At 42.2% G+C, this 22,087-nt stretch overlaps 2 protein-coding genes across 5 annotated transcripts in view; one reads left to right on the top strand and one right to left on the bottom strand.

Annotated features, from left to right (window-relative positions):
• Nucleotides 1-22,087, top strand: part of LOC106112343 (endoplasmic reticulum-Golgi intermediate compartment protein 3-like) — a 152,117-nt gene that overhangs the window by 94,132 nt on the left and 35,898 nt on the right. The window lies entirely within an intron of this gene.
• The window catches only part of MYO1D (myosin ID), a 163,946-nt gene that overhangs the window by 80,745 nt on the left and 61,114 nt on the right, over nucleotides 1-22,087 (bottom strand). For all 4 annotated transcript variants that reach the window (XM_055789789.1, XM_055789790.1, XM_055789791.1 and 1 more), the window contains exons 15-16: nucleotides 15,874-16,040; nucleotides 11,172-11,379 (exon numbers count right to left, since the gene is read on the bottom strand). In XM_055789789.1, coding sequence (XP_055645764.1) covers nucleotides 11,172-11,379; nucleotides 15,874-16,040 — 375 coding nt within the window. The remainder of the gene's footprint in view (nucleotides 1-11,171; nucleotides 11,380-15,873; nucleotides 16,041-22,087) is intronic.

Genomic DNA, 22,087 nt, shown 5'->3' on the forward strand with positions numbered 1-22,087 from the left:
TTCTAGCCAGGCAGCCACACAAGACTGTGTGCCAAGCCAAACAGGTATAGCCAAAGGATACCAGAAGGACCTGGTAGTATTCCAGCAGGATGAGAAGATGGAGATGTGTGCAGGACACAAGGGAAGGAGTGAAGGATATGAAGACGATGACTGGAGTACCGGCAGTGAAGTGGCCACAAGAAGAAAACCAGTTGTCATCAGTGCGGGGCGTCCGCAGCACAGGACAAACGCAGAGGAAGCCAGGCTCACAGAAAAGCCTCTTTGATGACTACTTTCAAAGTGACACACTGAAGAGCAGATTCCAGTGCAATAGATTTTGTCCTCAGTTAGCGCAGCACCTAGTGACCAAGCAAGAGCAAGAGACATCGTGCAGGACACGCTGTAGAATACATTGTCCTCTACCAGAAGAGCTGCCCAAGGAGACAAGGCAGGGCAGGGCATAGGAAGGGGAATAACCAGCAACATGCATTGGCTCCACAACATGTGTATGCAGGGAAGGGGACCACAGGTAAATTCAGGACTTAAGAGCAGAGACTTATAAACTATGGTTGTTAAAAATGGAAAGAAAAGGAGTTTTAGAGCTTTTAAATAAAATAAATAAATAAATAAAAACCCAACAAAAACCAACCCGCCACAGAACAACAAAAGAAAGAAACAACATTCCTGCCATCCAGTCCCTGCCCATGGTCTCTCCTCATCTCCTTCAATACCTCTGCCTTTCTCCTCCTAAAGGTCAGGTGAAGAAAAATTAAGAGAGTAGGTAAAATTATAACTAAAGGGCTAGGAGGATGGACAGAAAGTAAAAGGTTGGAAAACAAAGCCTGAACAACACAAGAAATCTACTCAAAACTCCTCAGCATTAGAGTATTTATTTCTATGGCTGCTTCCAGTGAAGAAGAGTTCCTTGCTGTTTGCTTTCCTATAATCCCTTTTACTCCTTCAGTTACAGCCAGCGAGGTGGAAGTGACCAATGGAGCCATGAAAAGCTCCACAGCCAGGGAGGTCCCATCCTCCTGCACAGCTCTGGGTGCTCTGTGACCCCATCAGCGCTCCCCCTCCTCTCAATGCAGCAGCAGCAGCTTTGGCACCTTCTGCAGCTGGGATTTGCACAAAAAGAAATAGAACAATCATCTAAACCAAGAATCATACCTTATCTTACGGGAAGTACTAAACTAAAATATTTTCTAAGGTATGTTTAATTCACATGGGTTTGATTAAAATTTAATAAATTAAAATTCAAATGAATGGAAAAGGAGATCTGGACATGCCTTTAGAATCAGCTCAGTGAGCTTCTAGCAAGGTTTCTAAGATTAAAGAAACCTAACACACAGCCCAAGTCCATCACCTTAGCAGACTATAAATCCTATATACCAACTTACACATAGGCTGGTTTGTGAACTGCAGTCTGCTTCCAAGCTCAGACTTCCCTATTAAAAAAAAGGAAAAAAAAAAAAACCACAAAAAAAACCACCACCCCAAAGAAAGGAAAAAAAACAAATGGGCCCTGCAGAGCACATGGAAAACCAGCAGACCGGACAGATGCACCCAGAATGCTGAGATCACCTCGCTTGTAGTTCTTCTGTGGAAAAAGGGATAATCTAGATTTGACCTAGATGCTGCAGTCTCTGCGAATGGAGAAGAAAACCCACACAGCACACAATCTAAACAGACGAACAAGCAAACAAATGCCCAGAATTCAGCAAACAAATGGAGCCCGCCTAAATTAAACACTAGCATTGTATTTTTGAACAGTTCTGCAACTAACTAAACCTTGGAAAACTACTTCTGCTTGGGGTAACACAGCACATCTCCCACCAGGCCTCCTTCGCTCTGGCCTGAACTGTTCCGTGATCAATATTTCATGCTACCCTAGCACAAGCTGCCCTCCAGGCATCCAAACTGAAAAGAATAAAACAAAACCTAGCTAGAAATTCACACAGGCATGAACCTTCCTGCACAGCTTTAAAGGATCTCAAACGGGAAAGGTTATTAAATATTTAAGTCAATAGTGCAGCGCCGAAGCTGCACACGTTCTGCCACAGAGTCCTCCGAGGCATTGCAGTTTGAATAAATGCTCAAACCTGAAGCAAGCTTTAATTATACTATTCCTGATTGCTTTTGAAGGGGGTCATCTCCTTGCACAGCACAGTTATGATGGAGTGGCTAATATTCACGTGCAGCACCCACCAGGTACTTGCACACACCACTATTTGTGATCTGAGTTTTCCCAATTCAAGTAAATTCAGAACCCATAGAAGGTTTGAGGCAAATGGTTTTAAATCAAAGCCTCCCCATTCTAAGAGATCACATTAGAGAGCATATAAACAGTGAGTAGGAAGAGTTGCTTAATTTACTAAATGCTATTTTCTCTTTTCATGAGTCAGCTGAACAATGTTCATTCTATCACTCTGCTTAATAGAAATACTGCACAAGCCAGGAAAGAGAGAAGGGTCCCACTTGGAGATTAATTAGATTGTACTAACAAGAGCGTGTCCAATAATAAACATAAAAATTATCAGAGAAACAGCAGTTATAAGCAAGTCGCACATGTGAGGCTCATGCACGTACACATGACGTGCCAGATGCAGGGTCCTTGCAGAACTGGTTTGGGTTCCTCCTGCAGCTCGTCCTGCTGCTCAGCAATGGCTGCAGCAACCATCCTGCTGCTGTGCCCACCTTCCTTCGAGGCCAAGCCTGAGATAATGCTGCTGCAGTTCAGCCCAAAAGCCTCAAGAAAGCTCTTTACCATCCTACTCATAAGGAGCTGCTAGGTCCATTTGGTGCCCTTCGCAGTCTCTACTGGCAGCACCCCAGCGTCCTGACAAAGGGAACACCATTACCCCATCCTGGTTGCACTCCACAGAATTTCCTGCCTCTGGCAATAAGCAGGGAAAGAAGATGTTGGGAGAAGAGAGATAGCTTGACATGAACAAAGAGAACTGGTAAAGGTCCTGTATTAGGGAAGCAGAGAATCATCAGAACAAGGCTGCTGCCATTAGAAGAAGACAGGAACCTTCTCTTGTCCTATGAAAATTCAGGGTAAAGTGTTTTTATGCTGAAGATATTCAAAATACAAGTCACTTATTAATGATCTTCAGTATTTATTGCTGGTAAAGACTGCAAGGACAACCAGAAGCACAGAACAACCTCCAAACATTAAGAAGTTATATAAGCTAGGACACTTCTCTGTGAGAAGGAAGGACTGAGAGGGGATGTAGCAGACATCCACAGAGTCCTGAGTGAAGCCCTGCCTTGTCAGTATGGGAATGAGTGGGTATCAGGTGAAGCTGGCAAATGCAAGAACCCAGACATAGCAAGGTCTCTCCATGCAGTGGTTAGTTGAGCTTGCCAAAGGTGGCTACAAAACCTAAAAGCTGGTGGCACATGTCTGAGGACAAGTTCACAGAAGAGAAATCCAACACCTGTTACTGCATAAGAAAACCTGTGCCCAGCTTACATTATCGCAAGCCCACATGTCTGAAGGGACCAGGAAAGTCTTAAGGAGAGGCATGATTCACACTTGCCCTGCTGCTGTCCTCCCGAGGCACTGTCTTGCAGTCACTCTTGGAGACTTGACCGTGGTCCCGATGGACCTTCAGTCTGATGTAGCACATCTGCTACAGTTTAAAACCCTGATCTATTTAGTGAAGCAGCTAAGAATTAAGCTTCATCTATGTCTTCTGGAGTTGTGACAGCACTGTTCTGTTAACAAGCCTCTCTAGAACAAAGCAGACAGAGGGAAAATGGAGCCATGCAAAGAACTGGAAAACATTACTTACCTTTGTTTAAAGACCACAAACACCACTTAAACATGCATTTCCATTTCTGCTAGGGAGGACAGTTTTAATCACGGTGGGGAAAAAAAGTAATAACCCATAAATATTTCAGCAATCACAGATCAATCACTACATGCTTATTGCCCAAAAGCCCCACAACCAGTGTGAGTAGCTCACTAGCCAGCCCCATGAAAGAGTGGCAAACCCCCTCAAAGGGGCTGTGATTTATATTGCAGCATCCTTTTGGGAAAGAAACTACACACAGAAATTATCTGTGCGCCTCATTATAGGCACAGTTCATGTGATCCTGGTATATTTTACTATCATGTCAAATTAAGACCTTTTCCAAGTTAAGGTTGTTGAATGCTATTTGTGCTTGCCTGCACTTTTATTTACACTACACTAGCAGTATTTTCACACTTCAAACAAGGCTTAAAGACATCTTGAGGTGCAGCAGATCAGTATCTTTTAAAAAAAGAAAAGCTCAGGCACAACAGAAAATAATTTTCTTCCATGAAAACAAGCAAGTATCAGTAGCAATGGTTGCAGAATCTGGTCTTCCCAATTTGTCTGTGATACATGTGGAATGAGCATGAAGAAAACCCAACCAAAACTGTGAAAGGCAGAGTTAGAACCTGAAATACTCAGTTTAGAGGATCAGAACCACAAAAAGTTTGCTTAACAAACAAGGGACTGTAGAGATGTTTGCTGAAAGGAGTCCATTTGAGAGGGGGGAAAAAAGCCACACTCGAGACTGGGATTCCCAGAGGGACATGAGGACGCAGCACTCCTCAGTTCCTCTGATTCATTAGGGAAATCAATTTAGATTCTTTTTGAAGTCTTTCCAACATGTTCTGCAAACTGAAATCCAGTAAAGCAAAACCTGAGCAAGGAGGATGAAGTGAGCAGTGGGTACCATTAACACCTAATTGCAGGCTCTGCAGTCATCATTTACAAGAATTCATACGCAGCGCTGCAAAAAGCAGAAGACCACAATGAAGCATTTACAGAATCAGGCAATTACCTGCTCCGCTGCTGTTGCCAGGCACTTTGCTTCTGTCTGGGCTTACTGAAGTCATTTGCACATTCACTAAAGCACAAACATACTCTCTGTGATGCTGACAACAGGCTAGGGGGAGAGTTGGGGTGTATGTGTGTGTTATCGTTTTTCCCCACATGCATGTGAGTTAACAAACCAAGTTTTAAGGTGACTAACAGCCACGAAGCCCAAGGTCTCAATGCTGGGACACCAGAGTCCTGGAACAGGCAGTTGCCCTGCTATCCATGCATTGCTAGACCATATCCTTAAACAGTGGTGCACATACACAGCATCCTCTCTCCTCTGCTCCAGAATAAATGGGTATTTACATTTATTTAGATTTGAGCATGTGCCCACAGCATTTCCTCCAGGAGGAAAAAGATAATAAGCAAGTACCTAGGGGCCCCACTGCACTGCTACTGGAAGGGTAGGATCTAATTCTCCTCTTTTTGCTTTCCCCCACAGGCATGTCCCCAACTCCCCTTTTTACCAGCATGAATGTTCATCTGAGGGAAGGTGAGCTGGTCGTGGAGCTCAACTGGCAGAAAACAGCCTCTTCTCTCTCTCTTTTTTTTTTTTTTTAATGATAGAAGGTGGATTTTTTGTTGCTTTGGTACTTTTTAGGGGTGCATTTGTGGGGTTTTTTTTGGGTTTGAGATGCCTCAATGCGTTCACTGGAAGCAGACAAGTGATGTTACCAGCACAAGAGAGACAAGCAGCATGGGAGAAGCAGTCAGATCAGTCCACTAAGAGATCAACTTTGCTGTACTGGTGAGTGGCACTGTCAGCACAGGGGACACATCCAATTCTTCATTTTACTTGGTCCTTCACAGCACCCACATGCTGCTCCTTTGGAAGGAGTTGCAGCATCTCCCTTCACAGCTTTTCCCTGCCAAAGCCTCTCAAGATCAAAGCCTTGGTTCACAGTACAAATCCACATGTAATTATGTATCTACTTCCACTTATATTCAAAACTTCACAAACACATTCCCTCAAGATGGCAAATGCCTTGAGTCAGGATGGCAAACACATTGCAGCACCTTTGATTTGGGTCACTGAACCGAAGCCCTCATCAGATTACTACTGCCCATCCATAATCTGACACGAAAATGCCTTTGTCAGAGTGAAAGCTTCCCTTTGCGGTCAATGCTTCCCACCGCACTGTGCTTCAAGGACTCATGGGGACAGAGAAGAAAGGGAAGGTGAATATGACAAGTCAGCCATGATTCTCTCTTTTGCTCTTCCCTGCAGGGCTGGGGAAATGTTGCCATGGTGATTGCAGCTGCGGGGCTGTGAGCGACAGCTCTCCTGAGAGCAGCCTCTGCAAAGCCCAGCACCCATGGCACACACTGCTCGGCCGTGCCACGAGGACGCGTCAGGACCCACAGTATACACCAGGGCCAGCACTGCCTCCTTCCACAGCACCGATCTCCTGGGCTGAGCGCCTTCTGTGCACAAGGATTTTGTCCGAGGTGGTGCTGGGCTGCAAGGCAAGGACAATTCTTGCTTCCTCTGCATTAGGCAGTAAAGATTTAGTGAAGCGATTACCATATGCAGCTGTACTGGTCTGATAAAATTACACTGAAATAGTGCACTAAATTATATTGACAAGATACATCATCTTTGCATACCGCACGTGCTGGCTAGCCGGGCTTTTTTCTTGAACAAAGCACTATTCTGCAAAGCTAATGAACATGTGGGAATGCTTCCAAGGGCAGAAAAAGCAATGCAGTTTTATGGCATCTTTTTTAATTTTATTTTTTATTTTTATTATTAACATTAGAGCTGCTCCATTTGCATTCATGAAGACAATCCTATAGATGGCGTGACTACAGGTATAGTAAATAAACTCAAATGCACCACATAAAAAGCACTGATGTTCTCAGCCAGTGCTTCTAAAATGACCATTCAGTTTGACTCTGACAGTGATGTCTCCACTGCCATATGAGTTTTCTAATACCGGACACAGCTCTCGCTTGCTAAATTCTCCTGGAGCCAGCAAGTTGCCACGGTTAAATCACACCACATTTGCTTACTGACTTGGTTTTTTGTCTAAAGTAAAATCACAGCCTGGAATTTCACTAACATTTTATAACAGAAAAAAAAGAAGTGTTGAAGACAAATCTAAAGAAGACATTCAAGAGATGTGAAACAAAAGAAAGATTATCTACTTAAACTGGAAGTCATTTTTAATTCAATTTAACCAAACTCATAAGCAGCAAATTCTTATTGTCATTAAACAAAGGAACCAGCATTATTTTAAGGGTTAAGGGTTACTCGCGCGATGAAGCTTTTAAGATAATTACCAAATCTCTTTTTGAAAGTCTTGTGATTTGTATGACAGCACTAAACTACATAATATATATAATTAGAAATTAGGACATACATTTATAACTACCAGGAAACAGAACCACTAAATGCAGATTCTTCTTTCATTTAAAATCATTCCTGCACAAAGTAAAATGTTATTGGACCCCTGCCTGGGATCAGCTGCTTTTAAGGCTACGCCTTACATTTTCCCTCAGTTTTTATCACACAAGTGCCTATTGTCACAACAACACATTTTATTTCCAGTTGTCTTTTCCTTTTCCTAAATTCAAATTTGAGGAACTCCAAGGCAACAGAAGGCTCCATTATTTTTAACAAATCAAGTTAATCTCTCTCTTTCCTTTTAGATGTAATCACAGTTTGCCTTACACAGCCTTTGATGCTTATAGGCAAAACTAAAATAAGGAAAAAAGGAGCAAGAATTAAATTTTCATACGAGTTTTTAATGGATATTTGAAAGCAAGTTGATAACAGAAATGAAGATACAGGCAAAATTGCCTTGATGTTTTCAGAGCATAGTGAAGGCCTCTTCAGATCCTTACTCTGATTTTATTTGTTACTGTGTTGATTGTTCCTTTTTCAGCACTGCCAGTCTCCAACTGCCCCATCTACTGGCAGCAGAACTGGCTGGTGTCTGAACACAGGCGTGATCCAACACAGAGCTGAGAATGAGATCTAACAGTAAAACAAGAGAAATACAGAAAATGGAAGAAAAATCCAAGCATTTTCCAGATAGATTTAACACTGCACACGGTATGTGATTACATACCTACACACATCAACCCAAGACCTACTCTTTTGCTGATGAGCTGTTCAGTAAGCATTTACTGATTCATCCCTGTTTCTTGCCTTTAGTTTCAAGTTCAAGACTCTAAAGAGCTTCACTCCATCACTTTGCAAGCATTTTAGATCCTGGTGGAAGAACATTCCATAACTCTAAACTGAGACACAGATGAACCACAGCAGGCTTAAGCTACAGAAAAGGAGCTCTGGCCACCCAGTTTGCTTCAAAGTCTTCAATACCTTGAGTGCTTCAACAGGACCTTGTCTTTTCCCCACACATCTTTTCTTAGGTAAATTAGAATCTCACTAGAGATTTCTCAGAGAAAACTAACAAAAAGATGACTCTACCTGTCCTATTTCAGTACTTCGCGTAGAAGAGAAAGATGCCTTTCAGGCCTCTCCTCCAGGGAGAGGAGAAAATAGAGGAGGGAGCCATAGGACATTGTGAAGCCATAGGACAACATGCACCAGCAATTTCACTTCTGTCACTTTTGCAGATTGTCACAACAAAAGAAACCCCAGAGCCACAGAGTTGATCCGTTCCTCCTAACCAGGAACTTACCTTCTAAAGGCAAAAAATTTTTAGCCCTGCTCTCCTCCCAGGTTGTTGAACCCAGTCCAGATCATAGCCCAGACTACATAATTCTGAAGTTTCCATCTAAAGGAAAGGCCAGCAAACTCACAAAACCTGACATGTTGCTGTTAAAATCATGCCTCACACTGTTCAGTGGGTTTTATCCAAAGGAGGAGCTTCAGTGCTCACCTTGCAGTGAGACATCATCTGTTTCCACAGCACAGACAGGCTGGGTCTTTTAAATTATTCTTCAGTAACTGCACCTTTCAATTTCAAAAAAAGTCACTTCCCAATTTCTCCGACATTTAATATGAAAACTGGGGTCACCTGGGAGCAAGGTGTCCCCCCTGCAGCTTTATTCAACAAGGAACTCATTAGCTTGCCTCATACCACTACGGGAAGAAAGAGAGAATACAGATCAATGACGTGACCCAGTGAACTCGTTGAATGCACCAAATAAGACCAACATGCTTAGAAAAGCGGCTGCAGACAGGAGAACTCCTCCCAAGGAACCAGAGTGAGCACAGTGGAAGTGCAACTAATAATCCAGAAAAACTGAACAGAGGTGTGTGAAGGGGGCCCCACAGATTAGCTCCATTTCACTCCAAAAGAATAAGCCAGAACAAGCTGTCGGAAAAGTGTGCTGCCATTTCCAGGGAAGAGACCTGGAAGATGACAAGTAGTCTAAGAAAGCCACTGTGAAGCTCAGCAGCAGGGCGAACAGAACACTGCTAAAAAACAAAAGGGAAGAAAACACTGAACCACAAAGCTCAGGAAACAGGCAGGTCCTGAATCCTTTAAGCAACTGGAGCTTTGCATTCCCAGAAAAACTAATCACATACATATATATAAAACTTAGAGATTTGTTACTAAATATAAACTATGTGATGTGGCACAACAGATACTAACAGAGCTGCAACACTGGACTTGACACTTCCTCCTTCCACACCGGTCAAATCATTTCGCCTCCCAGACAGGGAATCAGATCGAATGCATTGTGAACACAAGAAATGTGAGTGTTTTGCAAAACCATTAAAGCTTGTGGTGGATACCTTTTCCTTCCAGGTCTCACTCTTCACCAAAAATGATTCAGTCCAGCAGGTTTAAAAAGTTTGTGCAAACTTATGTTAACTGCATAGCTGTAGAGCAAGCTTTTCTCTGTGAAGTATTTATACCCATCTGTCAACAGTTTCTATTTCTGATAGGCAAAAAGGGTTTCAGAAGTTCTGTTGTTTCCCAAGTTCCAAGAATGACAAAGAAAATACACATTTTAAGAAATATGTTTCTAAAAAACTTGAGCTAGTCAACAATTCCTGTTAGGCCCAAGTCAGTCCCACAATTTCTGTGGCTGTGAAAGTTCGAAGTTGTTGCTCTTTGCTAGACAGATCACACTCATACAGAACACAGCTACTTTAGCAAGTACTAAAGCATTTTTTCCCCTCCAGTATATGTTGCTTTTGAGGTTACAAAACCAGCTTCTATGTTGTGGTCCCAAAAAAAACACCTAAATTATTTAGGAACTAGCCAAGCCACAACAAAAACTCCCATGGCTTAGAAGAGTACCTTCGTATGCAAAGTCTGAGAATGTGTTTGCCCTGAAGTCACAGAATGTAAAATTACTTATCCTAAGGGTAAAACCAGAAAAACCTGGTGCTTAAATCCCACATTCTGAGAGGAAAGAAAGCAAAGTGCATGGGTCCTGTTGCACAGCGCCTTAGGTGTGTGACCCTTCAAAATGCTACGGGCCTTCTATTTTCTGTTCTGAAAACTGCCTTTCGCTCTGTTACCCTTTCACCCAAGCTGCTGGGGCAGTGTTTTCCCTTGTTCCTGTGCTGTAATTCTCCTAGGCTTGCACCTGCAAACCCCAAAATGGCACGTTATAGCAGGTTCTTACAGGAGGTGATTGTCACAGGTGTGCAAATCACTCCTTCCTTCTGTATCCCTTGGCTGTATTTTCTGGTTTACATTAGGGAACTCCATAAACATGGATGCTCAAAGCTTAATAAACCAATACGCACAAGCATCTGCCCCCTGTCTTTATATGCTCCAGTCAGCACTAACAGTATCATAAGAAAAAACGATAGGGATTTCACACAGGTCCTGATAACAACTCAGTAATTATTAATGGAATATTATGACAAGGGAGACCACACACTGCACCAGAAAGGACACCATGGGAGGATGCTCACTGGGAATCTTGTCCTTTCCCTTCCTAGCTGGCCTCTGGGGTAAGTTTTCCCTGTCTCTTTTCTCACTCTGTCTTCCCCTCTCACCCCTTTTCCTGCACCCCCAAGAATTTTACCAATAGAGTCGACGTATGCCACCAGCTATGGATCCGCTAATAAACTTTTACGCATGTACTGTCTCAACATCCATTCCTCCATAAAAGCTCCTCAAAGGTTCCAGGTAGCTACTTTCACTGAGTAAAGAGTGTTTTTTAAACAGTAACCAACAATCTTACAGGTCCTACAGCACATCACACCACATTGAGATTTCAGTGCAGCTACAGAGAGCACTACAGAAAGAGCTTTAAAAAAAATTAACCAGTAATCAAACTGCAGTATTCTAGAATTTGTGCAGATCTGTCATTTTTGCAAGTGAGCCTGAAAAGGGAACAAAGGTGTTTTAAGGAACTGGAAGCAAGTTTTTAATGCAGCAAATAAAGCTTTACCTTCTGTAGGAAAAGGACAATCCTCACAAGCATCTTGGCATGCAGTTCCTCCAAGGTGAACAGAGTTCGAGGTGTGCGGATGAAAATCTTGGTCTTGCCATAAGCAACATCGTGCTGAAATCCATGACACTCTATGAGCCTCTTCACAGCATCCTTGTCCGAAGGGAGGTCGTGGTTTGGCCAAGTGAATTCCGAGATCATCTTGTACCTGGAAGTACAAGGTACAATTTACAAGTAAACCTGTCATCTAAGTTCTCAAGAAGGATAGCCTTCAACACATTTTAGAAATAATAATGATCTAAATTCTAATAAAAACTCTTACAAATAGAAGAGCTTCAGGACATCCTCTGTAGGAACTGTGATCCTCAAAATCCACGGAAAATGAATATGAGAGGCATGATTTTGCGAGATGCTCAAAAACAATAATATTGTGAGGAGCTCACTTCTTCAACACCGAACTGATGTAACATGACAAACTTCACCACTGTCTTGCTGCAGATTTGGCAGTTCCATTATTCACACTCTCAGGAATAATTTTTAATTTATTTTTTTTTGGTGAGGAAAAAAAGCTTTGGTTTGGTCACATTCTGCATAAAAAGCCAACTGTAATCAGTTGTTTTGTCAGAAAACCTAGTTTTAAAAATTCTGTGCATAATTTTCTTGTTCATTATTTTGGTAGCCATTTCTAACAAATTCTTTTATTTAGCAAAGTACCAGACAGTTGACTGCCACAGCATGCAAACACCACCACTGTCTGTAATTGTTGTTCAGTCATTCCCTCCCACCCTTACTCTCCTTTGTACACTAAGAAAGAGAATGCAGACTGGAACTAAGACAACTACAAATCAAACACGAAAGTAAATGCATCAGACTGAGCTCTCTGTAAGATTTATCAGCCTTGCAAAGCGCTGATTAGGTGAACAGACGTTTGCAAAAAGCAACAATGAATTTTCTGCATAAGATTTATGGACATAATAAAAAAATGTAATAGACATTTTCACTGCAATAGTACCCGCATTCATGTACTAAATAAAACAAGCATGCAGCAATCTTAACCATTTCTCTCTTTAAAAGCCCACAATCCAATCAAGCATCAATCTCAGTGTTTTACACATTCAGAATTCTCAGCTACTATTAAACGGACGCAGCAATAAACCTTTTTACTGGGGAGTGGGTGCACTGCAGGACTTACTAAACAGACTAAAATAAGCCTGAATGGAAATACATCACACTGTCACTTTCATTCATCAAATTAGCCTTTCTGAATAAGCTGTTGAAGAGGGGAAAAAATGGAGGTGTGCACTGTGTCTAAGCAGGGAACGCCATCAGTGTAAGGGTTGTGTCTAAGCAGGGAACGCCATCAGTGTAAGGGTTACAGCACGCAGACTAGAGATCTTACTGATAAATAAAACAGGCAAATAAAAAAGCCTCTTCAGACTCACAAAAGAAGATTTTGCATTTATACTTGGCCAGCAAAAGCATTGCTTCTCTCAAATACATGTACACACAGGACATAAATATTTTATACTGGCTTCTCTTTCCTATTCTTATCCGGAAAATGTTCCTGCAATAATTAATTCACTGGGAAAAATCTTCCACCTCGAGACATTTAGATTAAGGAAAAAAAGAACCAAAAACCAAAAAGACAAGCAGAGTGGCAATGCAAACCCATGCATTATTAAACAGGCCTGCTCCGTTGATGGGGCCAGAAAAAAAAAAAAATGGCAAGATGTTAGGGAACTGAAAACCTGCCCCAAAGTATTGTTAAATTCTCTTCCTCCTTTACAACAAAACCAGGGCTATGGTATTTAAAGACATTCTGAGGCAAATGGACCACCTCCCTCCTAGCCCACAGGTGGTGGGACTGGTGGTGGAGTATCACAGCAGTCCTCTCATTCCTTTTGTTCCTTCCATGGCACGTGTGGTGCAATGCCACGAACTCCTTCCCCACAGCAGAGAGCAGAACCTGAATGCCACAGCAAGTCAAAATCCCAGCCTCACTGCTAATTACAGTGAGCCAGCACCCAAAAGAAATCTGCTCACTGACACCACAACCCTTCCCCTCTCCTGCCTAGAGATCCTGACAGCTTTCAAGGTCACTTATACATTAAACATCCAGTTCTACACCACTTTTGTTTCTCCTTCTTCTCTGTACTTAGATACAGAAACACCCAGCATGCGAGAGGCTGCTACTTGAGTTTACAATTGCCAGTATAGCTCTCCTAAGAACCAAGATTTTTGCAAGCCACCAAATTATGAAGCTTTAATGAAAAATATCAGGTCTGCACATGACGCCATTCTTCCCTTACCACTGTATGGTTCACAGATATCCCAGTATCATTTACGTGCTATGTTTAACATTGCCTGGAAATAAGCACATGGATGTCTTCATGGCGCAAGTGTTGGATTACACTCACACGCAGCCATGCCTGCAGATGCCTCACAGGCGCCGTTCTTCCCCCTGCCCTGCACACATACCCCTTTCTGAAATCTAATCAGCTTCTTTTGTTTTGATATATAAATTACTATTAAAAAAAAAGTACCACATCTATTTAAGATACATGGTACTGACATGCATTTCACACAACTGGAAGCTGTAGTTACCAATTGAACACGCAACATCTCTTGGCCCAACAAAAAAAAATTTTTAGATCTTACTTTCTACCAATGGGTAAGGGCAGACTGGTTTGCACAGAGCTCAAATAAAAGTTGTCTTCAGTTCAAGGAAAGCTTAAAAAGGACATTTATTAATGGTCTTAACTGTGCTTCACTTCGTCTCCTACACGTAGGTATGAGATATCAACTACCTTACAGTACTTTAGGGCTAAATAGCAAAAGTCTTTTCCCACAGAAAGGAAAGTTATTTTTTAATATGTTTTTATATACACACATATATAAAAAATAGGCATACATGCACTTATAAATAGATTTATAAATATATATAAATACATAAATATCTATATGTATCTCTTATCTATATATATCTTGATATCTCTCTCCTGTTCCCTGTAAGAGGAATCAGCAAAACAAAACAAAGGTATCTATTTTGGGCTCAGAAAATCGTAAAGATTCAGGGGCCTGTAAGAGATTTAAACATCTGTTGGTGGGACTGGCTTTCTGTAACATCTTTTGCAAATGTAAGCAAGCAGATGACCAAGTTACATCCCAAAATCACCTCTCACTGAGTTTCTCTAGACCTGTCTTAAAAGATGCCCTGCATTGCATTGCAAGAGTCCAGAGCTGAAGGGCCTGGAGTCTCCTCCACATTCCCAGTCTCCCAGTAAGCCTGTTAATTATAAAGGAACAGAAATCCCTGGTGATCCCTATTCAAAAAACACTCAAAAAATGTGCAGCTTGTACCACAAATCATACCCTCCAGCCCCTCTAAGAGGGAATGTCTCACCAAAAGACAAGGAACAAAGAGTTCTGGAAAAAATAAAAACATTATCCAGGCCAAAAGATATGTTTTTCCTTAAATGTAGGAAAGTCAGTGGAGACCGGACTCAAAGCAGTACTGGGATATGCAAACACAATGTCTGATACCTTACACCATAGATGTTTAATCCTACTCCAGGGTCCGGCAGAACAAATGTTACAATAGCCTGAAAGCTGTACCAGTTGCCATGTGCTAATTTGGTTTACTGGCTGTAATCACCACTTCTAGTCTTAAGCTTACAGGAGCTCATCAAACGTTTATTAAAAACAAAGCAGCTGTTTATATTAATAGTAATTACACAAATCTTAAGAGTAAATTGTAATTAATTCCACATGTGAGGGCAAAAGCATGCTCTAACCACCGCATAATGTTTAAGAAAACCGATACACGGCACTGTAGGCTGTATTTAGTAAGCCTGACCCTTTCGTTCCACTTCAGGTACCACAAAATATCCAGGCAAATCTCTACTGTGAACAGCAAAAGATCTTTCAACAGCATTGACAGTCCACCTGCTTGAATAGTTTAATTTTTTTCTACCCTCAGGGCCTTTTTCCCACCTGATTCAATAAGAAAAGTAAAAATCAATTCGCTATTTCATCAGCAAGAGGTTGAATTCTTAGTACCCATGCTAATTTACTGGAGCCGTAAGACAAATTTCAATCTAAAACATATCATTTGTCACCAGTTTGGTAGGAATTAAAAGGGCAAGAAGTATCAAAAACATTTTAATGCGGTCATGTTACTATCCCTTTTTCAGACTTCCAGTTTTCAAGTCCAGAGGTTTCCTCCTGCACATGCATAACGACACTGTGCACCATCAAGCACTTCCCAAGATACACAATGTCTGTCTCTCTCACTGCAACAATTACACAATGTTCAGAGACAAAACAGAAGTTAATTAGCTCTGGTTTTAGGGTTATGCTCTGGGGAAGAACTTCATTACACATTCCTGCTGCAGAGAGTAATAGAGCAAGTGAATTTTAGGAGAAAAGAAGTTGAGCCTGAGTGCTACATATGTACTTCTAAACATATCTGTCACCACAAAATGAGAGCAACCACGGTCCCTGTTAGACTCATGTTTTATCATAACCAACAGCAGTTCTTGAACCAAACATGCCACCACCCATATGCTCAAGAGTGAGGATCACAAGCCCAGAGGACTTAACTCTTCACTCAAGGGGAGAAAGCCAAATCACACTCCTTGTTCCAACGCCTGAGTTGTCCTGCAAGGGGCTGAGCTGAGTCACTTGGCAGCACTCTTCTTACCTGTGAAGAAACTTCTCGTATGTTTGGCGGTAGGCAAAGCCTGCTCGGCGGACTCTCACGTTCTCCAAAAGGCCAAGATATTCCACCTGATGCCTGCAGCGCTCCTCATCAAAAAGCTGTGGTGACTTCTTGTCATTGGGCTTAATGCAACGGACGTAATAGGGCTCCTATGGGGACAAATCAGAGTTTCATCAGAAAAATGCCTATGCAGACACAACTGTTGCCTCATTAAAACACTGAGGTGTCAATCCACCCCAGTCATCTGAATGAGGTTTGGTTGCTCAACAGGAATTACACGGTTAGAACAGAACGACAAGCGTTCCTCCCAGTTGCACACAGCGAAGACACCTGTTACAGGATCCACATGTTACTCATTCGAGATTGATTGACCTTTCCTATATATCAGAACCAGGTCCACATCCTCCTTCTCTACAGACTTCGATGGTAAAAAAACCAGCCTTTATAAAACATAGAAAAACCAATGTAATTCACTGCCCTGTTGTCAGATATGGCTTTTCCAATTATCAACATCTAAAAGCACCATGGATTACTCAACAATTTTTAAACCATGCTGAATAAAGCCCTCTACAACCCACAAAAGCATGCTCATGTGATGGAAATCACTGGACACAATCCTGTGCAGGGCAAAACCCAGCTACCTTCCAGCCCGCACCTTCCGCAGGACAAACAAAAACCACCAGCAGGCGAGTTCCTCCTTCTGCACCACCTTGGACTCGCGGACAGCAGGGAACATTGAACAGGGACTGGTGGCTTTACCTCACCCAGCACAACGCGGGTGGTTCTGCCCGGTCCGTGCCGACCCTGGACATACAAGTGAGTCCCAAAGGGTTGCACACCTTTCACTGCCAACAGCCTGCACCCACGAGACAAACCCATCTGCAGTCCTGCTAGACTGTTTTGATGTTTACTTTTATTTTTATGAGATTAAAGGCAACTTTCATTCAGGCCAACATGGTCTATAACTAGCACCAGCTTGTAAGGGGTAGCTATAAGTCTTTTAAACTTACGCACTTCCTTTTCACTGGGTTTTAGAGTCTGTTCACTTCTTTCTCTTCATTGTTAGCCCTTACTCCCCCCCTTGTAATTTTACTGAGGGGGCAGGAAGCAATTAATAAATGTCATAAAGGCCCACCTTAGTTTTTCAAGGTAAAATTGTATTATTATAACATTAATCTGTACTATTTTTTAAGTAGCCCTTGCAAAAGGAGTGCTGTACTCTGCAGGCTGGCAGAGCCTACTGCTTATCACATCTCATCACCAGCCAAGGAGAGAATTCAAAACAAGATCCCAGGCAGCTGGTCACAGTATGTCCAGACATTGGTTTCAGAGGACATGTCAAAGATGCACTTCAACTGGAGCATCGCAAAAATCCCTTTACAGCAATCTAACATTATCATAAAGGGAGATAAGCAGCCTGTCTGAAATCTTAGCATTAGAAGATGTCGCTTTCCATAATTACAACTGATAATTAAGAGTGAAAATTCAGCAATTTTCCCCTGGACTAGATCAAACAGGTGGCTGTGAAACCATCTGTAAAACTACTCTAAGTAACCAGAGGCCCTTTCTCCAAAGGAAAACCCCAAGGGTTCTCCAAAGGAGTCTGTTCTGTTTCAGTACTACTGGACATTTTCAGCAGTGATTTGAATGAAGGAGCACATTGTGGGTACTGAATCTGTAGGCAAAATACAGTTTCAGAGTGCAAGAACCCAGAACATTAAAAAATGGCAGCAGTGGCCGAGGGGAAAAAAAAAAAAAAGTGGAGGGAGATTAATTTAGCAAGGACAAATGCAAAGCTCCCCATTTAGGCAGAAACAGCTGTACAATAAAAGAATAAAAAACTGATTTGACACCAGTGCTAAAAAAAAAGATCTAGGAATTCTAGCTGAACATGAGTCAAATTCATGTTCTTCTAAGAAAGAGGCACAGGAACAGGAAAACTGTAAGACAAAAACCCCAACAGTTCTACTGATCTGAACATCACATGCAGTTTGGGGCACTGCAGTTCAAGTGGGATACAAATGGCAATGAGTCAGTTAACAGAAGAATGAGAACGATAAAAAAATCCAGAGTATGTGACTCAGAGGAAATACAGAGTTTTAGTCTGGAAGGACTAAGGAGCCACATAACCACCCTGACATTAGATTTTATAAATTTAAAGGGTATATATGAAGAAAAGTAAACCACAGTTTTAGGACAAAGTAGTGTTGGCTTTAACTACAGTCTAAAAATCCAGATTAGGCATCAGGGAAACAAGGAATGGGAGCAAAAAGCCTGCGTAAAGGAGGGGAACCTCCACCACTAGACAGGAACAGTCTTGAAGAAGCATCTGTAAAGAGAAGATAAAGGCAGACATGTCCTCAAACAGGAGGTGAATGAGGTACATTCCCAAGGTCCCCTTTAGCTCTGTTTTCTATGATTTTAGGTCACTCAATCTCAGGTTAACATGAAAGGCCAAAACCTGCAATTTTCCCTTCAGTAATATTGAAGAAACAGGATCATCCTTAACTATCCTGGCTAGTCCCGACATAACCTGGATGCAGCATTAATGACAGGCACGTGGAGCTTCCACTCACTGAGTACGGATAGGATGAATATGAGCAATGAGGAGGCTTAGATATGGAGGCCTTCAAAAAGCAGACTTGTATCCTAAAAACTGATACAAGCCACTGGATCTTCTGGGGAAGGTGTTGGACTGGAACATTTCCCTGCTTAACTTAAGCATGCAATGAGTAGCATCAGGCTGTGCTTTTCTCCTGGAAGGCTGTCCTCAGGGTAAGAACACACCAAGGAGAGCGAGCAAAATCTAAGCCAACCACCTGTACAAGAGCTGGCAGCATCCCTGTGCTGCCTACCCTCCATGCAGCAACCCAGGAGCCCATAAGTATGGGGAGTGTGTGGGTAAACAGAAGGATGTGTGGGCAAAGTATGCTCTTGCATCACCTCCCTTCTCTCCTAGTGACTATCTCCCTCCCCGTGAAGTGTGCCAGGGATAGCTCTTTCACAGTCTTGTTTGGCTCCTTTCCTTACCAGGGAGACCAAGGCAAAGCTGCATGCAGTGGAGAAAACTGCCCACTTCCAAAGAGCAGGCTGAGCCCCCTGGTAGGGCAGTGCTCTATTCATCCTGCTCTTCTTTTCATATCCTCAGAGAGCGGTGGGCTCAAAAAAGGAACACTAAGGACACAGCTTCCCCAGGACACCAGGCAGCTGAGCGACAGCTCTGTTCTGTACAAAGTCTTCTACTGAGGTCACCACCACACTAAGCACTTCTGCCATGGTAATTCAACACAACCCATACCTATCCTATGTGTTCTCCTTTCCTTAAAGACAGCATGGTGAAATATAATGTGTTGGTACAATTTAAAGAGTTTTAAGAGATTTACATATAAACGTTTTTGGCTTTCTCCTGAAAATCATCTCTGAAAGTAAGAAGGCTTACAAGGGTCTTTATTAACTCAGCAGTCTCCTACCAGCTCTCAGAACTGGCAGTTAGTTTGTGTGGGTGATGATTTTTCCTTCAGTTATAGAGCTTGGCTGTGCCATGGGAAGGCAGCTGTCATCGGCGCTCTTCACCTCAGCACTCAGGCATCATGTGTCAAACTATGAAGGTAGAAGCAGCCCTTTCTGAACTTCAAATCAGTGTTGAAGTAGGTTTGATGTGGTCACGGCAGCTATAACTGATGAGGAGTAGGAGTCTGCTGGACCTGATGCCTGCAATTTATAAGCTCTGTATTGTAATCTCTCAGTTGTACAGCAAGAACCAAAGGCCAGGTCATTCAGCTGCTAGATGAAGTCTCCTATGTGACTGGAAATAAAACATTTAGGGAAAGCATGGGATATACAGAGAACTCCCTGAATTACACCCAAACTTAGAAGCTATGAAGATTGGCAGTCGTGAAGGTGAATGGTCTGCAGTTCTCCCCATCCCTTCTTGCTAATACTCAGCTTGGGCCACTTCTCGAACCACGCAGTAAGTCACCCTTGAGGACAAACCTATCTCAGTGCTAACAGAGTCACCAACATCAGAACAACGCTTGACCATGCCAGATCCACCCTCAATATGCTATCTTGCATGTGATGCCAAGATGAATGTAAATACTTTGATGAGGTTGATACCACAAATATTCCACATTTGATCTGCAACATCTTAACAACACAGGAATCAAATTAAAGAAGCCATTAGGAGCATGAAGTCAAGAAAGGGCATCCCACCCTTTTACCTCAAGGGAAGTGGTGTCACTTGTTTGTTACTGACATTACAGCATCCAGTTCACATCTATTCATTATTGCTTATACATAAACTCCTTTCACCACTGCAAGGCTGGCCGCCTGGGTTGTGATTCAGGTCTTTGCCATTCAAAAATGCAACAAACCTCAATGCAAAACATCTGTGACTTCATGCCCAACACAAAGACGAGTGACTGTATCTGCATTTGGTATAAAAGGCAGAAGTCAAGACATTGCTTTTCTTTTGGAAAACAGAAATAGGAAGTTCCTGCACAGACAGGAGATCATCTATCAGTGCAATTACAGTGTAATTAAAGCCTCTCAGCAATGACAGCTACTAGGCTAAATTCTAAAGTAGATTATTCCATGCCTACAATCCCACCAGCCTCAGCTCTTAAGGGGGATAATTATACAGCTCCCATTATTGTACCATGAGGCTGTCAAGCCTGGGAGCTGCATTTTATAAATGGAAGAACTGAAATACAGAGACACAAAGGCCCCAGTTCTGAAAGCTGTTTAGATGCCTAATTGAAACTGATTTTTTTTTTTTTTCAAATCAAGCTGAACGATTTTTAAGTGTTAAAAAGACAACAAACCAATTTAAAAGTCACCCTAAACAAACTCCTCCTTGAGAGATTCCACCACCTCCACCACCCCTAGTTTACAGTTTCCCATTAGATAAGAGAAGGGATATGACAAATTTGTGCTGGATATGCCAAATCAGTCACAGTGATGACATTATAACTTACTAGAGATGAAACCTGTCAACCTGGATGGGAGAGGAGAGGTATGGAAGAAAGAACAGTCAGACAAAAGGAGTTACGGAAAAGAGGAAAAAAGGGAAAGAGAAAAAAAGAATGCATGTCCAGAGAGAATTCCTGGAGAAGCTCATCATTTACAGCTGTGTCAGCCAAAGGACTCCCTATGTCAGTGTTTAAAAGAAAAGCCACCCAAAGTAATCCATCACAGAAAGACCAAATCGTCAAGAAAACAGCATGGGCAGTAAAACATGTGCTTGAGCAATGTTACACGGCAACTCTGTAAAGCTAGTTTTTGCTTTGGTTGGTTGGTTTGGGAAAAAAAAAACCAAACCCAAAACGTTTTTTTTCTACCTACCAGAGGTTTCTGCCCAAAAGACTCTCAGCATAAGTCTGGAGAATTACAGTATGATTGAGATGCTGCTACTGATAAGCACCACTTCAACTCAGCATCCTCCAAAAATATATTTTCTGAGTCTTCATACTTGTATGGACATGTGTACACACAAGCTGAAGTTAAAACTGTATTTTTGAGTGGCTCCTGCAGTGCTAACACCACTTGTATGGTACTCACCCTAATAACCACACCATCTGCCCCTTTCTTCAGGGACCACAGAACTCTGCTTCGTCACTGAATTCTGGATTTAAAACAGAATACCAACCAAACAGAAATTTAAAGATGGTTTTTCTAAACACCGGAAAAGTTAAACAACCAACTAATGCTGCAGGTACTGTATTCACAGACTGTGAGCTTTGTTTCTGATATTATTGTTATTCCTGCCCACCAAATTAGCATTTTTGGAGACTATTCCCCCAAATTACAGGTTTAAAGATACTTTTTATACTGCCAAAAAACTTGCAGCATTCCAGGAAGGCCAAATGAGTATCAACGAAGTGCTCTTGGACTGCCATTCTGCTCAAGGACTGTAGAAACAGAGCACATAAATATGGTTTAAAGCAGTTTACAAAGAAACATTACGCAAGCAGGAACAGCCCAGGTGGAATGGGAGGCCAGGATGAGAAAAGCAGCACTCGCTGCACTTACATGCTGGACACACTCTGGTAATGTCAATAAATCACCAGCCCAAACCACAACAAAATTCAAGCCTATCTTCATCTCGTTTTCTAGAGAAACAGCTGACAAAAACATGAACTGATATTATCTCTCCCTACGAACCTTATTCCTCTGACATCCACAGACCACAGCAGCA

This window comes from Falco peregrinus, chromosome 18 (assembly GCF_023634155.1).
Source record: "Falco peregrinus isolate bFalPer1 chromosome 18, bFalPer1.pri, whole genome shotgun sequence".
In the NCBI taxonomy this organism is placed as follows: Eukaryota; Metazoa; Chordata; class Aves; order Falconiformes; family Falconidae; genus Falco; species Falco peregrinus.